General features: G+C 47.5%; 1 protein-coding gene across 1 annotated transcript in view; it reads left to right on the forward strand.

Annotated features, from left to right (window-relative positions):
* Positions 1–6,737: 6,737 nt before the first annotated feature.
* The window catches only part of Snx30 (sorting nexin family member 30), a 96,744-nt gene continuing 89,333 nt past the window's right edge, over positions 6,738–14,148 (forward strand). Inside the window, exon 1 of the mRNA XM_021200259.1 lies at positions 6,738–7,118. Within this exon, the coding sequence (XP_021055918.1) occupies positions 6,963–7,118 (156 nt within the window). The 5' untranslated portion in view covers positions 6,738–6,962. The remainder of the gene's footprint in view (positions 7,119–14,148) is intronic.

The raw sequence follows: 14,148 nt of genomic DNA on the forward strand, positions 1-14,148 counted from the left end.
TATGCATTACAGTGTTGGTAAGTCATGTGAGATTTTTCCTAGTTTTAGCTGCCCCACTTTGTGTGTGTGTGTGTGTGTGGTATATGAGAGCATGTATATATGGAGGCCACAGGGAGACATCAGGTGTCCCTGTTGTATCATTCTCATCTGATTCTCTTGACAAGGCCTCTTACTGAGCCTCGAACCAGCTGCAGCCAGCCGTTTTCACTCTCATGCCTATAGTGTAGGGCTATAGGCAGCATACAACTATGCCCAGGTTTTTATGTGGGTTCTAACTCAGGCCCTCGTGCTTCTGCAACACACACTCTTATTGGCTGAGCCACAATTTCCACAATTACCTAGTGCTGTGTTTCATCTTCTGGAGAGAATATGCATGCCTCCCTATCCCTGCTCAACATCGGTCCCTCCTTCTCTGCCTCCTCCTCATCTCTTGTTCTTCTCCTCCTCCCCCTCCCCCTCTCCCCTCCTCCCTCCTCAGATTTTTGATATAGGGTTTTTCTATGTTATCCCGACTGTCTTGGCACTTGCTATGTAGAGCAGGCAGGCCTCCTACCTCTGTCTTCTGAGTGCTGGAATTAAAGGCGTGTGCCTAAGACCCAGAATTTTCTCTGTTTTGAGACATCATCTCCATTTATAGCCCAGACTGGCCTGGAACTCACTTTGTAGTCCAAACTGTTCTCCAACTCATAATCCACCAGCCACAGGCCCTTGAGATGAGCCTCAATACACACATGCACATACATTGCTCTCAGTGCACACACACACAAATGGAGGCACACACGCACATGCGCAGAGGGGCAGCTAAAACTAGAAAAAAAAAAACCAAACCAAACTCCTGTCTAATTCTTGGCTAAATAGAAGTTTGAGTCACAGAAGATGTCATCATGAGGCCTATCCATCCTCACCAAAGAATCACTGCTAATACAACTCAGTGTCAGCATTTCCAAATGCTTGTTAGCTCCACAACTTCTCCAGCCCGGTCTATGCTGAGCAGTCACAACAAAGGAGCACACATCCATACCTACCTCACTCCCAGCCAACACTTGCTTGAGAAGAAAGCTGGAGAGCAGATATCCTTAGGTTATGGCAACAAATTGTATTTCTATGGCCAGCGGAGGCCCCCAGCTCCCAAGAGTCTACTGCAGAGTTCTAGAAAATATCCTTCCTTTTGTGATACACTCCACAACCCGAGATATGGAATGAGTTGACTAGTTCATCTGAATGTACCCACCTGCTCTCTCTCTTTGAGACAGGGTTTCTCTGTGTAACAGCCCTGGTTGTCCTGGAATTTGCTCTGTAGACCAGGCTGGCTTTGGACTCATGGAGATCTACCTGCCTTGGCCTCTGGCGTGCTAGGATTGAAGGTATGTTCCACCACCACCTGACTTCTAAAATTTAAACCTGCTAAATGTTCAAACCAAACAAACCACCACCTAAACAAGCAGTGATAGTTTGAGGGTGGGTGGGAGATGCAGCTCAGTTGGCAGAGAGCTTTGCCTAGCATGTGGGAGGCCTTCTGTCCAAACTCCAGCTCCTCTTAAACTGCGTGTGGTTCAAGTAATCCAGCACTAGGGTCCAGCACTAGGGAGGTTGAGGCACGAGGATCAGAAACTCTTAGCTAAATAGAAGTTTGAGTCCATCCTGGAACACGTGAGATCCTGTCTCAAAAAAGGGGGGGGGGAGTGGGAGGGGCTGATGGGGAAGAGTGCTTGCTGTACAAGCTGGAAGACCAGAGTTCAGCACCCATATTAAAGGTGGGCTGAGTGCCTGTAACCCCAGTGCTGGGGGTGGGTGGCATAGGTGGATCCTAGGAGCATGCTCTCCAGCTAGCCTGGCTCACTGACATGGTGGGCTTCCGGTTCCCTGAGAGACCTGGCTCAAGAGAGTCAGGAGGAAGACACCTGATGCCCTCTTCTGGTTCCCATGTTTATGCGCACGGATACATGTAAACCTGCACACATATACCCAAACGGAGGTGGACTTCTAGCCTCCCCCACCCTACTCTGTGCTCCTGTGTGTGTGTGAACATGTTTGGAAGCAGGAGGTGGATGTGGGGTGTCACCTACAAGCAATTACTGCATCATCATTATCATCAGATTTTCCTTCTTCTTCTTCTTCCCCCCCCCCCCGCCTCCTTTAACAGGGTCTCTTCTTTAACCTGGAGCTCAGGGATTCGGTTAGCCTGACTGGCCAGTGAGCCTCTAGGATCTCTCCTTGTCTCCCCCACTCTGGTGTTGCATCTGACTTTTTTTTTTTTTTTAGGATTCATTTATATTTGTATTTTTGTATGTGTGTGAGAGCCTGATACCAATTGAGACTAGAGAAAAATATCAGATCCCTTGGAACTGGAGTTATAGGCAGTTTTGAGCTGCCACATGGGCGTGCAAATCAAACAGGGTCTCTCTGCAAGAGCAGCAAGGGCTCTTAACTGCTGAACTGTCTCCCCAGCTCCTACATCTGGGGTAGCTGGATCTGAACTCAGGTCTTCATGCATGTTCAGCAAGCACTTTGACCCACCCCACCACAGAGTGTTTAGATATGGACAGGTAAAATGATCCTGTCATTCACCCCCAAACTCATCTGCTGCCTCTGAAGTGCCATCTAATTTCTTGTTTGCAAAACTCTTCAGATTCTGGCTTCAAGCAGACTTGCTTCTTTCTGGGGACATCACCAGCTGAATTAAACTGCCCACACAAAATTCTCTCTGTTGGGGTTTTGCCTTCTCAGCTGGGTAACCCCCCCCCCCGCCTTGTTTGAGACAGCCTTCTGTGGTTTGTTACATGTCACTCTGAATGTCCTCTGAAAACCTCCTTTGTCCTCGCCAGCCATCCACTTTAGAAGTGGTGGCGTTATTTTGAGGCGGGGTTTGGGATGCCATATAGAATAAAGCTATGATTGTATTAAAAGCCAGCAGAGGATAAGCAGCTAATACAAACACCAAGCGTGCCTAAGCACCTGCTGTACCAAGGGAGAAGATGGGACAATGCCTTGTCGGCACTGAGCGCTCGCATGCAGTCCTGGCAGAGTCGCCAGTCAGGGTGACAGGGCTCCTCTTTGACAAAATACTAAATTGTGGGGCCCGGGGCCCTATCTCCTGATAGGTCCCAGGCTAAGTGCCTGCCACTCCTTGTGGGTGGAAAAGGGCCCATGCGACTGGGGCTTACTTCAAAGGCAGAGAGTTCATTCTGGGCGAGTATGTTTGGCCATGTCCCAAGGAACAAAATGAGTTGAGGGGACTCTGAACATGTTCTACTGTGGGAGTTAATCATATATATTTTAAATTGAGACAGGGACTCACTATGTAGCCCTGGCTGTCCTGAATTCACTTGTGTAGGCCAAGCTGGTGGTGATATCAGCTAGGCAGGCTATAGCAGAGTTGGGGACATCTCTGCTACAGGCCTCAGATGCTCTCTGATGACCTTTTTTTTTTTTTTTTTTTTTTTTTTTTTTTCAGCTTTTGGGTTGGTGAAGCTGGTGGCTTGGTGAGTTAACACATCCTAAAGATTTTATTTGATAGTCAAAAGTAAGTTAGGTCAGATACAGAGATTAGTAATTCGCGACTTTTTTTTTTTTTAAAAAGAGAGAAACACAGGGCTGGAGAGATGGCTCAGTGGTTAAGAGCGCTGACTGTTCTTCCAAAGGTTCTGAGTTCAAATCCCAGCAACCATATGGTGGCTCACAACCATCTGTAATAAGATCTGACACCCTCTTCTGGGGTGTCTAAAGACAGCTACAGTGTACTTACATATAATAAATAAATCTTAAGGAGAGAGAGAGAGAGAGAGAGAGAGAGAGAGAGAGAGAGAGAGAGAGAGAGAAATAGGGTTTCTCTCTGTAGTCCTGGCTGCTCTGGAACTCTCTTTGTAGACCAGGCTGGCCTTGAACTCAGAGATCCACCTGCCTCTGCTGATACTAAAGGAATGTGCCACCACACTCAGCAATAAACGATTAAGGGAACTAAAGATAGACAAAGATGATCTGCAACATTCTAACACCACAAATTTGTAAAAGTTTACTCTATGGAACTTTCAACAGAGAAAGGCTTTACAGGGGCAGTGCAGTTCCCAATATGTTTGGGGATTGTCATGACACTGGGACATCCCACAAACTCCCGTGTCTTTCACGGAACTCAGCCTCAGAAATTCGAATTTCCCTCCATAAATCCCAACATCACAGCCTTTTGCTCTGAGAACCTTGCCAGGCTTCCTCTTTGCTACCGCGTTGCGCTAGATACAGAGTCATGTGACAGGGACTTGGGTTATTTCAGGAACTGTTCTTCACTGCAAAGAGCACTGAAATGAATCAGGAAATGGTGGACCGGACAGGCAGGTCTCAGCTGAAAATGAATGCTGGAACTTACCACCAAGATATTTCCCATAGTTCACTTTCTTTAGTTTTGATGACTACCTCTTCTTGGATCATTGTGGCCAGATGCCTCTGACAGACCAGGAAAGTAAATAAAGAATCTTTCATATGGTCCTTTAGGAGCCCTGGTTCTTTCTTTCTTTCTTTCTTTCTTTCTTTCTTTCTTTCTTTCTTTCTTTCTTTCTTTCTTTCTTTCTTTCATTCTTTCTTTTCTTCCTTCCTTCCTTCCTTTTTTCTTTCTTTCTTTCTTCTTTCTTTCTTTCTTTCTTTCTTTCTTTCTTTCTTTCTTTCTTTCTTTCTTTCCTTTCTTCTCCTCTCTCCTCCTTTTCTTCCCCATCTTCTGTGGGGAGACATAAAACAGTGTCATTCTGACTCAAACTAAGGAAATGGAGTTTGGGATGCATCATATAATTATGAATATTCTGTGGTTGCTGTTTCATTAGAGTAGTAGAGAAAGGGCTGGTGAGATGGCCCAGCGGATAAGAGCACCAGACTGTTCTTCCGAAGGTCCTGAGTTCAAATCCCAGCAACCACATGGTGCTCACAACCATCCGTATCAAGATCTGACTCCCTCTTCTGGAATGTCTGAAGACAGCTACAGTGTACTTACATATAATAAATAAATAAATAATCTTTAAAAAAAAAAAAAAAGAATAGTAGAGAAAAACCTGAGGGCAAGGAAGGGAGTTAAGCTTTGAGGAGCTCCTAGGAAAGGCTGCAAGCTTGGGAGTCCCACAGCTGTCTCATGTGCGGCCCTCTGCACCCCTCTCCCTGCCTGGCAGGCTGGGAGACAGTTTTATTTTATTGTGTGCACATGTGAGGGGTTAGAGGAACAACTTTGGGGGAGTTGGTTCTTTCACTTCACCTCATTGTCAAATCTAGGTTCTCTATAAGAGCAGTGTTTGTTTTAAAGATTTTATTTATGAGTACACTGCAGCTGTCTTCAGACACACCAGAAGAGGGCATCAGAACCCATTATAGATGGTTGTGAGCCACTGTGTGGTTGCTGGGAATTGAACTCAGGACCTCTATAAGAGTAGTCAGTACTCTTAACCCCTGAGCCATCTCTTCAGCCCCACTTCTGGGAAATCTTAAGAGCACCATTATGTTGAGGTGGCCTAATTGCTTAAATAAATAACAATATTCAAGAGGAAGATCTGCCAGATATCTACAGATCATTCGTTTCTAGTTAGATTGGTATTGTCTACTTTAATGAAGATAATAGGGTACGTAATAGCTTTAGGCAGCTCCTAAATAGAAATGAAGTGACAATTTTGCCCAACTCAGATGATCAGACCCTAGCACTCCTATGAGGCAGATACAGCATTTAAAACTGTTTAGTGCGCTTCCAATATTATGTTCCCAACCAAGGCAGACTGCTCTGGAGGAGATAAAAGACAATAGCCACTATACTGAGGGCTAAACTCTTTGGACTATGTCAGAAGGGGGCCACTGAAGTTCAATGAGACTCTGGTAGTTATTTTGGGTTGGTTTCAATTCTGCATTCTACACTTTTTTTGTTGTTGTTGTTTTTTGTTTTTTTTTTGTTTGTTTGTTTCTAGAGAAAGTGTGACAGAATGTTAAAACCTGTCACCATTTTTTAACAGGCAAACTGGACAAACCTAAGAAGTTCAAGGACTGGAAAAAAATGTGTTTCTTCACAGTGAGCCCCACACAGTACTTGCATGTTCGCTAGATGGGCAGATGACCCTCTAACTTGGCCTATGAGACAGAAGCGCCAGTGGCAGGTAAGTGGAAAAGGGGACAATGATAACTTGCAATAGCTGGAAGTAAAGCCGAGCCTATCTCCACCATGGCAGCGAAAAAGAGCTCTGGAGAATTCAGCTCGGCCCGAGGCCAGTATAGGAAACATCAATGCGTGAAAAACATGTAGGACCTCACGGTTCTTGCGGAAGACTGGTTGGCTAAGTGTGCACGTCAGGACCATAAATCATTTGTAGAACACGCTATTTACGGATGCTCACGCTTCTGAGGTTTGGCCTTACATAAACCCCCGCTTAGCTACAGAAGCCAGTCGGTATGGGGACTTCAGTGTGGATTTGAAGACATACCACACTGCCTCTTTAAATGTCCTTTTTAGTTTTTCTACTCGATGTTCTCTAGTTCCTCTGAGCCACGTAACCCTTTACGATACAAGTCACGCTCCACATTTTTATTTCTTTCTGCCTGTGCAGTGTGGCTGGAAGACCCTAATTCACGCGGATGCCTTCCGAGCCCCCAGCGAAGCTGCCAGTGGGCGCACTTCCTGCCGGGAGGTGGGCGGGGCGGGCCGCCTCCTCTCTCAAGTCCCGCCCCACCCCGCGCCCCGCCCTCCCTCCGGGCGGGCAGAGGCTCCGTGGGGGCGGGGCTGCGAGCCGTGGGCGGCGTGGCGCTGCTAGCAGGGCGCAGGGCCGGAGGTGCTGGGGATCGGCGCGGCTTAGCCCTCGGAGCTGCGGTGTAACGCTCGGGAAAGCTCAGCTTCACGGGCAGAAGCATCGGGCGGAGGCGGCCACCACCGGCTAGTGCTGGGCCTCGGGCCGAGTGGGGCCGAGAGCTGCGGGAGTAAGCGGCGGCGCGGGTCCGGAGCGCTGCGCGCCATGGCGGGCGGGCCCCCCAAGGCCCTGCCGTCCACGGGGCCCCAGTCCTTGCGCGACATGCCGCACCCGCTAGCCGGCTCCAGCAGCGAGGAGGCCGTGGGAGGCGACAGCACGCCCAGCCCGGACCTACTGATGGCCCGCAGCTTCGGTGACAAGGTGGGGCGCTTGGGGCTGGGGACTCCTGGGGCGGAGCGGGAGGAGGATGGGTCCAGGACCACCCCTGACACTGGGCCGCGCTCATCCTGGCGCCCCTTTCCCGGAGGTTAGGCGCGCCCCTTTCCCGGAGGTTAGGCGTGCTTTGGCCCCAACAGCCCTTGGCCAGAGCCTGTCCTCTCACTGCCCCCGCGGGGTCGCAGCTGCAGGCTAAGCGGCCAGAGGGCATGTGTTTTCCCTGGCTGAGAGTGGCCCCGAGCGCGGGTGACAGCTGGTGGGGAGGCGTTCGGGTTACAGCAAGCATGTGGGGACCCGGGGCGTGTGCTGCGGTACTTCGCTTCTGAGTCCCGAGAATGAGGTCCCTCACCCCTCTAGGTGCATTCCTTGAAGAGGAGCTGCAGAATAGGAATAACTTGTTGGCGCCTCCAGTTTCTCCAGCCTGGGGGTGGGGGGTGGGGGAAAAGCAAGAGTTAATGGCTAATGGTTTTCCGGGGTGGGTCTGAGCAGCTTTGCTCTTCTTCTCCCCAGTCGGTCATGTGGGGAGTGATCTTTGTTTAGGTTTGCTGTTTGCCCCAGGAGTCACCTGACTCCGACCTCAGTGGCGGCTAGAGGAGAGTCTCTGGTTTTCTGTCTAGGGCTTCATTCACCTCTTATAGCGGACCACATTGATTAGGTTTGGCAGTGGCTGGTTTTGTGGTTGACGGAAAGCAAGCTCGCCCTTTGACCTTCTTTGTGCAGAGGGAGGCTCTTGGTTGTTGAGATATACTACTCTCCTGCTGCTTTGAGAGACAGCCAAGTCCAGTGAGGAGGAGGAAGAGACAGCATCTCCCCCCTCCCCGCCCCCATCGCCATTTCAGCTGTGACCAGGATTTTGAGCAGCGATTGTATCTGCGCTCCTGCTGCCACTTAGTCATGAGTTGCAGACATTCCAATTGTTCTTAGCACTTGAGATCAGGGTTTCTTCCTCCTATTAAAATAGTAAATGAATTCTTCCTTTCCCTAGTATTAATGGAATTAATGAAATTGGGAGACTTAACTTTTCTTCTTCTCTTAGATGGGAAGGCATATGGGAGGTAACATTTCCTATTGGAGAGTGTGACTTGCTGGGCCTGTGCTCTCAGAATGACCAGGGATTGATAGGGATTTATGAAGCATAAGCTAATGAAATGGATAAATTGAACAGCTCAAAATATGTTCTTGCATTCACACTGGTACCTCTGTGGTTGTTGCTTTTTATAAATTTTAAGATGATGTGAAAACATAGGCAGCTTGCAAACCCCTTCCTTATGTTTGACATTCAAAGAGTGATCGTTGAATGCCTGACTGATGATTTTTTTCTTATTATTAGCAGAGAAATTGATTTTGAATGGATGTAGAATGGGAACTAAGGTTAAATCTCAGTTCTCCGTAGGAAATTGAATTATTTCCTTACTGCTGTGTAAGAAATTACTTCAGAATTTAGCACCTGAAAATGCTGTCTGTGAGTCAGGAAGCCGTGGTTCTGAGTAAGACCTTCAGGATGCTGCCATCATCTGAAGGCTGTGTTGGGAGTACTCTAATGTCAATTCTAGGCTCACTCACATGGTTCTTCACAGACCACAGCAGAGACCATGATCCAAGACGGTCCCAGGCTCCAGCCATCCCTGTAAATATTGATCCTCAAAATGACATACCTCTGCTGTGTTCTATTGCTTATAGAGGGACACTGGCACAGTGTGGGAAGAGGGTGTGAATCCTAGAGAATACTAGGAAATGGAGATCATTGAGGTCATCTTGGAGCCTGGCTTCTAGTCTAAAGTGTGTGTGTGTGTGTGTGTGTGTGTGTGTGTGTGTGTGTATGAATTGAACCCGTGGCACGTGCTCTACCATTGGGCTATATCCCTTGCCTCACATATAGCTGTTTTGAAAATTTCCTTGTGGTCCAGTCTTGGATAGTTAATTCAGAAGTGCAGCCAGTTTACTAGTAAGTACTTGGGAAGGTAAGTGCTCTGTCCCACTAAGATCTGGTCGGCTGGCAGTAAGGTCCTTGCCTGATTGTGCACGGTTTCCTCCACAGGATTTTTGAGAGTCTTGAAGGCACTATTATTAATTATTTAACATTAATTTAATAAATATACTAACAACTGTGGAGAACATCTAAATGACACAAACCTCCAGGGCCCAATTTACAGTCAGCCACTTTTCCTCAGAGGCTAAGCCTTCTAGTTTCTCTCTGGTTGCTAGTAGTATTCTCCTATTTTGGCATACATGCATCCTCATACAATTTTTAAAAAGAGACTTATTTTGTATGTGTATGTGTCTGGGTGTGCACTTCTGTGTGAATAGATACAGGGTGTGTGCAGGTCCTTCAGAGGTCAGAAGGGGGTGTTGGTTTGCCTGGAGTTGGAGTTACTGGCTCTGTGGGCCTCCTGACATGGGTGCTGGTAGCTGAACTCAGTTCCTCTGGACGAGTAGGAAGTACTTAAACTGCTGAGCCATCTCTCCAACCCCTCCCAAATATTAGTAAAGAGATGCTAGCAAGCTGCAGGAACGAGGACAGTTTGAGGGGAGCCCCCTTGCCCATCTTTACCTTGTTTAGGTATCATAAGTGCCCTTGGAGGGCAGGAGGTAGCGCCAGGTACTGTGTTCAGTCTTGTGAGAAGAGGCCTTTTCCCCTGCCTCTTTAGACATTGGGGTTTCATCCCAGACAAGGGTTGGTTCTGGGTGAGGGGCATGCTGGTGTTGGCCGGCTGGAGACAGTGTCAGGTTATTGCCCAGAAGGGAATTGCTTTCTCTGGCTTCAGATGGCGTTGCCAACAGTGTAGCTGACACTTCCGAATGGCCTTTTTTGTTCTGGGTGTAGGAAAGTGTGGTGGGTGCTCCATCCACCGCCTTCTCACACTGTCCAAATCGTGGTACAGTGGGAAGATTTTTTTGTCTACCGAGGGCTGGATGGGTGAGTTCTTCTGATGCGACCCAAACCCACCAGGCCATGTATCCCTTCATTTTCCCTCTCCAGCTAAAATGTAAATAAAGCCACTTGACCTATTTCTGGGCTGTTTCACTTTTGTCCCTGTCTTCTGAGCAGTTTCTCTGTGATTCAACCTCCTGCCTGGGTGTGCATCCTGAAACAGAACACTTGACCCCTCTCAGCTTCCAGTCCTCAGTTAGGACTTCTCCACACACCTCCACCTTCTTCAGCACCCGCTTCCTGACCTTCCTGCCACCGAGGTGTTGCTTCCTTTTACATTTCAGTCACTGAGGATGGGGATCCAGATCTTCCCCTGTCATCTTTGATAGCTTCTCTTTAAACCTTTAACTTTCTAAGAAATTATTTACTTTATGTGCATTGGCGTTTTTTCTGCATGTACGTCTGTGTGAAGATGTCAGATTCCCTGGAACTGGAGTTGCAAACAGTTGTGAGCCGCCCATGTGGGTGCTGGGAATTGAACCCAGGTCCTGTGGAAGAGCAGTCAGTGCTTTTTAACTGCTGAGCCATCTCTTCTAGTCCCCTAAACCTTTAACTTTTAAACCCAATGCTATACAGTGAATTCAAGACAGAATAGCCAGGAGACCAGGTCTTAAAACAAACCACCACCATCAAAACGCCAATTAATAATAATAATAATAATAATAATAATAATAATAATAATAATTACATATTTTAAATAAGTCGAGCTAATATAGTGGATCACATAGCCACTTCTCAACCAACAGTCTGGGAGTGCAGCATTGACTTCTTCCTGCTCAAAACCTTGGACTGTCCCCACGGCAGGCAGAGTGAAGGCCAGTGCTCTCAAGGGTCCTTCCAGGCCCACAGAACCAGGCTACTCCTGACACAGCTTACCTTCTTCAGGCCTCTCCATTGTGCCCTCCACCTGACATTCACGACAGACACATCCATTTGCCACTTCCCTCATTTCCTTAAGTTTATTCAAGTCTCAAATTCTCGGAAAGGCCTACCCAAGTCAGTTCCCATCAGCCAGTGGTCCCGAAGTCCCCTTCCCACCCTGCTTTCTTCCTTCCACAGTACCTGCTACAGAACCGTGCAGATTCTGAGAACGGGGATTTTGCGGCTCTAGTAAATAATCTTGGGTTCCTAGAACAGTACCTGACTCCCCGAACTCTTTTCTGGATGAACAAAAAGAATGAAGCATGCCTCCAAGGGGCAGCGTGGGGCCACTCAGGTGGCTGAGAGCTTGCCTAGCTTGTCCTAGGCTGGAGTTCAGAGATGAGCAGGGCACGATGGCGGTATACACCTGTGGTACCCACACTGTGACACTGGGAGGAGAGGCAGGAGCAGGAGTTTAAGATCATCCTTGGCTCTACGGAGAGTTCAAGGCCATCAAAGGAATGGGATTTGGGGATGAGCAGATGGTTCTGCTCAGAAAGTGCCTGCAGTGCAAGCATGAGGACTTGAGCTCGGGTCTCCTGCATCCATATAAAGGACAAGTGCACACATCAGTGACTGGGAACAGGACAGGACGATCTTCATGACACACAGCCAGTCTAGCTGAACTGGTGAACTCCAGGTTCAGCTAGAGACTGCCTCAGAAAACAAGTTGGAGCTTGCTGGATGTACTGGTGCACAACTGGAATCCCAGCGCTCTGGAGGCAGAGACTGGTGGATCTCTGTGATCTGGAAGCTGGAAACCAAAGTGGTGGGGGTCGTGACTCAGGACACCCACTGTTAACCTCTGCCCCCCCCCCACCGCACACACAGACATGTTCGTGCATCATTCTTTTATTTTTTTATTTTGAGACAGGTTCTTACTATGTAGGTCTGCCTGGCTGGTCTTGAACTCCCTGCCTCTGCCTCCTAGTGTTAAGGATTAAGGGTGTAGGTCACCATGCCTAGCTATTATTATTAGTCTCTTTTCCACTGGTGTGGTGTATGTGGACGCACTTGTGTGCACGAGATCAAAGAAGGACTTTCTGAGTCCCCTCTCCTTTGCCTCTTTGAGGCAGGGTTCCTTGTTTCTGTGGTGCTGCTCAATCCAGGCTGACTGGGCTGTGAGCTTCTGGGCCATTCTCCTGTCTCCACCCCCACCCCCTAACTGGAGGGGCTGTGATAACACCAGGTGAGAGACACCAGGCTTTCTTAAGTGGGCTCCTGGGGATCGAATTCAGGTTATAGGCTGGCAGAACAGGTGCCAAGTGCTTTTTACCTGCTGAGCCATTTGTTAGCTCCTAGTTAAGATTCTTTTAAAAGAGCATAAAATGAAACAAAACAAAACAGCAAGCTGGCCTTAGGAAGGTGTACAAGCTTTGGTATTGAAGGGACCCAGATATTTTTGGCTTTAGGCATGGCTAGAATAGGTGCTGATGATGTTGGGAATCTGTCACTTGCAAAGCTCTGTCTTGGCTGGAATTGGGTCGGACACTCACACCCATGTTTGTAACTGATCAGGCAGAGAGCTAGCTAGAATCCAGTTAGCTACCTTTGGCTTGAGGGACTTTTAAAAGTGAAATTAAGTGTATCTAGAAATGTGCCTGTGGAATGAATGTGAAGAGTTAGACATTACTTTTGTCAGTGAAGGGATAAGACCAACGTTCATGTTCCTAACCCTACATGTTAAGACATAGGATATTACTGATATCCTAGAAGCACCTCCATGCTCAGGCAGGAAGAGGATGACTTCCAAAGTCAACTGGGATGGGAGATTAACTCAATGAAGCACTTACCGTTGTGCATGAGACCCTGTGCGTGAATTCCCAGTGACACACACACACACAGATAGAGAGAGAGAGAGAGAGAGAGAGAGAGAGAGAGAGAGAGAGAGGAGAGGAGAAAACATTAAAGAAGAAGAATGTTTCTGTTACCAGAAGAGTGTGATGGACAAGAAGGAAGCAATGAGTCTTCACTGGAGGTATTCCACTTCTTTGTCATTTTCTGTGTGTGTGTGTGTGTGTGTGTGTGTGTGTGTGTGTGTGTGTATGTATGTGTGCGCGCGTGCGTGTGTCTGTGTCTGATTGTGTTTGTGTGTGATCATCCTTGGTCTTCTTCAATAACACTCCACTTTTTTTTTTTTAATAAAGATTTATTTATTTTATGTATATGAGTACACTGTAGCTGTCTTCAGACACACCAGAAGAGGGCATCAGATCCCATTACAGATGGTTGTGAGCCACCATGTGGTTGCTGGGAATTGAGCTCAGAACTTCTGGAAGAGCAGTCAGTGCTCTTAACCGCTGAGCCATCTCTCCAGCCCATGCTCCACCTTTTTAAATTTGGTTTTGTTTTTGTCAGATGGTGGTGATACACACCTTTAATCCCAGGACAGCCAGGGCTACACAAAGAAACCCTGTCTTGAAAAACCAAAAGAAAGAGAAGAAGTTAAAAAACAAAAACAAAACCAAAACAAAACAGAGCCAGGGTCACACTAGGCAGGTCTGGTTGTCTTGTAACTTACTATGTAAACCAGCCTGGCCTCAAACTCACAGAGATCCTCCTGCCCCTGCCCCTCCAGTGCAGGGATTAAAGGCCTGTGCCATCACCCCTGGCCTCTACTTGTTTAATAATTAAATTTTATTTTATATGTATGCGTGTTTTGCCTGCTTGTATTTCTGTTTTACGTGTGTGTCTGGTAACCAAGGAAGTCAGCAGAGGGTGTTGTTACCCCTAGGACTGGATTTACAGGTGGTTGTGAGCTGCCATGTGGGTGCTAGAAACTGAACTCTGGGTCCTCTGGAAGAGTAGCCAGTACTTTTAACCACTGAGCTCTCAGGTCTCTTAACATTTTTTAAATTATTATTTCATCTCTTATTTTCTTATTATTTACCTTATGATCCCGGACTTCACTGGTTTAGCTAGAATGGCTGGCCAGCGAGGGCCCTCTCCCCCCTGGGTTACATTTAGATCACTAGCTTTGAGATAATGCCAGTTCAGTTACGTTTTAGGCAAACTCAGAACCATCAAGATGGGGTACATACACATACTAAAAAGTGTCACAGCAAAGCAGACTAATTTAGATTGATGTAGTATTTTGGCTGTAGAGAATGGTGTTGCAGTGAACAGGGTGAGTGAGGACAGGAATTTTTTTTTTTTTTTTTT

The sequence above is a fragment of the Mus pahari genome, chromosome 6 (genome assembly GCF_900095145.1).
Source record: "Mus pahari chromosome 6, PAHARI_EIJ_v1.1, whole genome shotgun sequence".
NCBI lineage: Eukaryota > Metazoa > Chordata > Mammalia > Rodentia > Muridae > Mus > Mus pahari.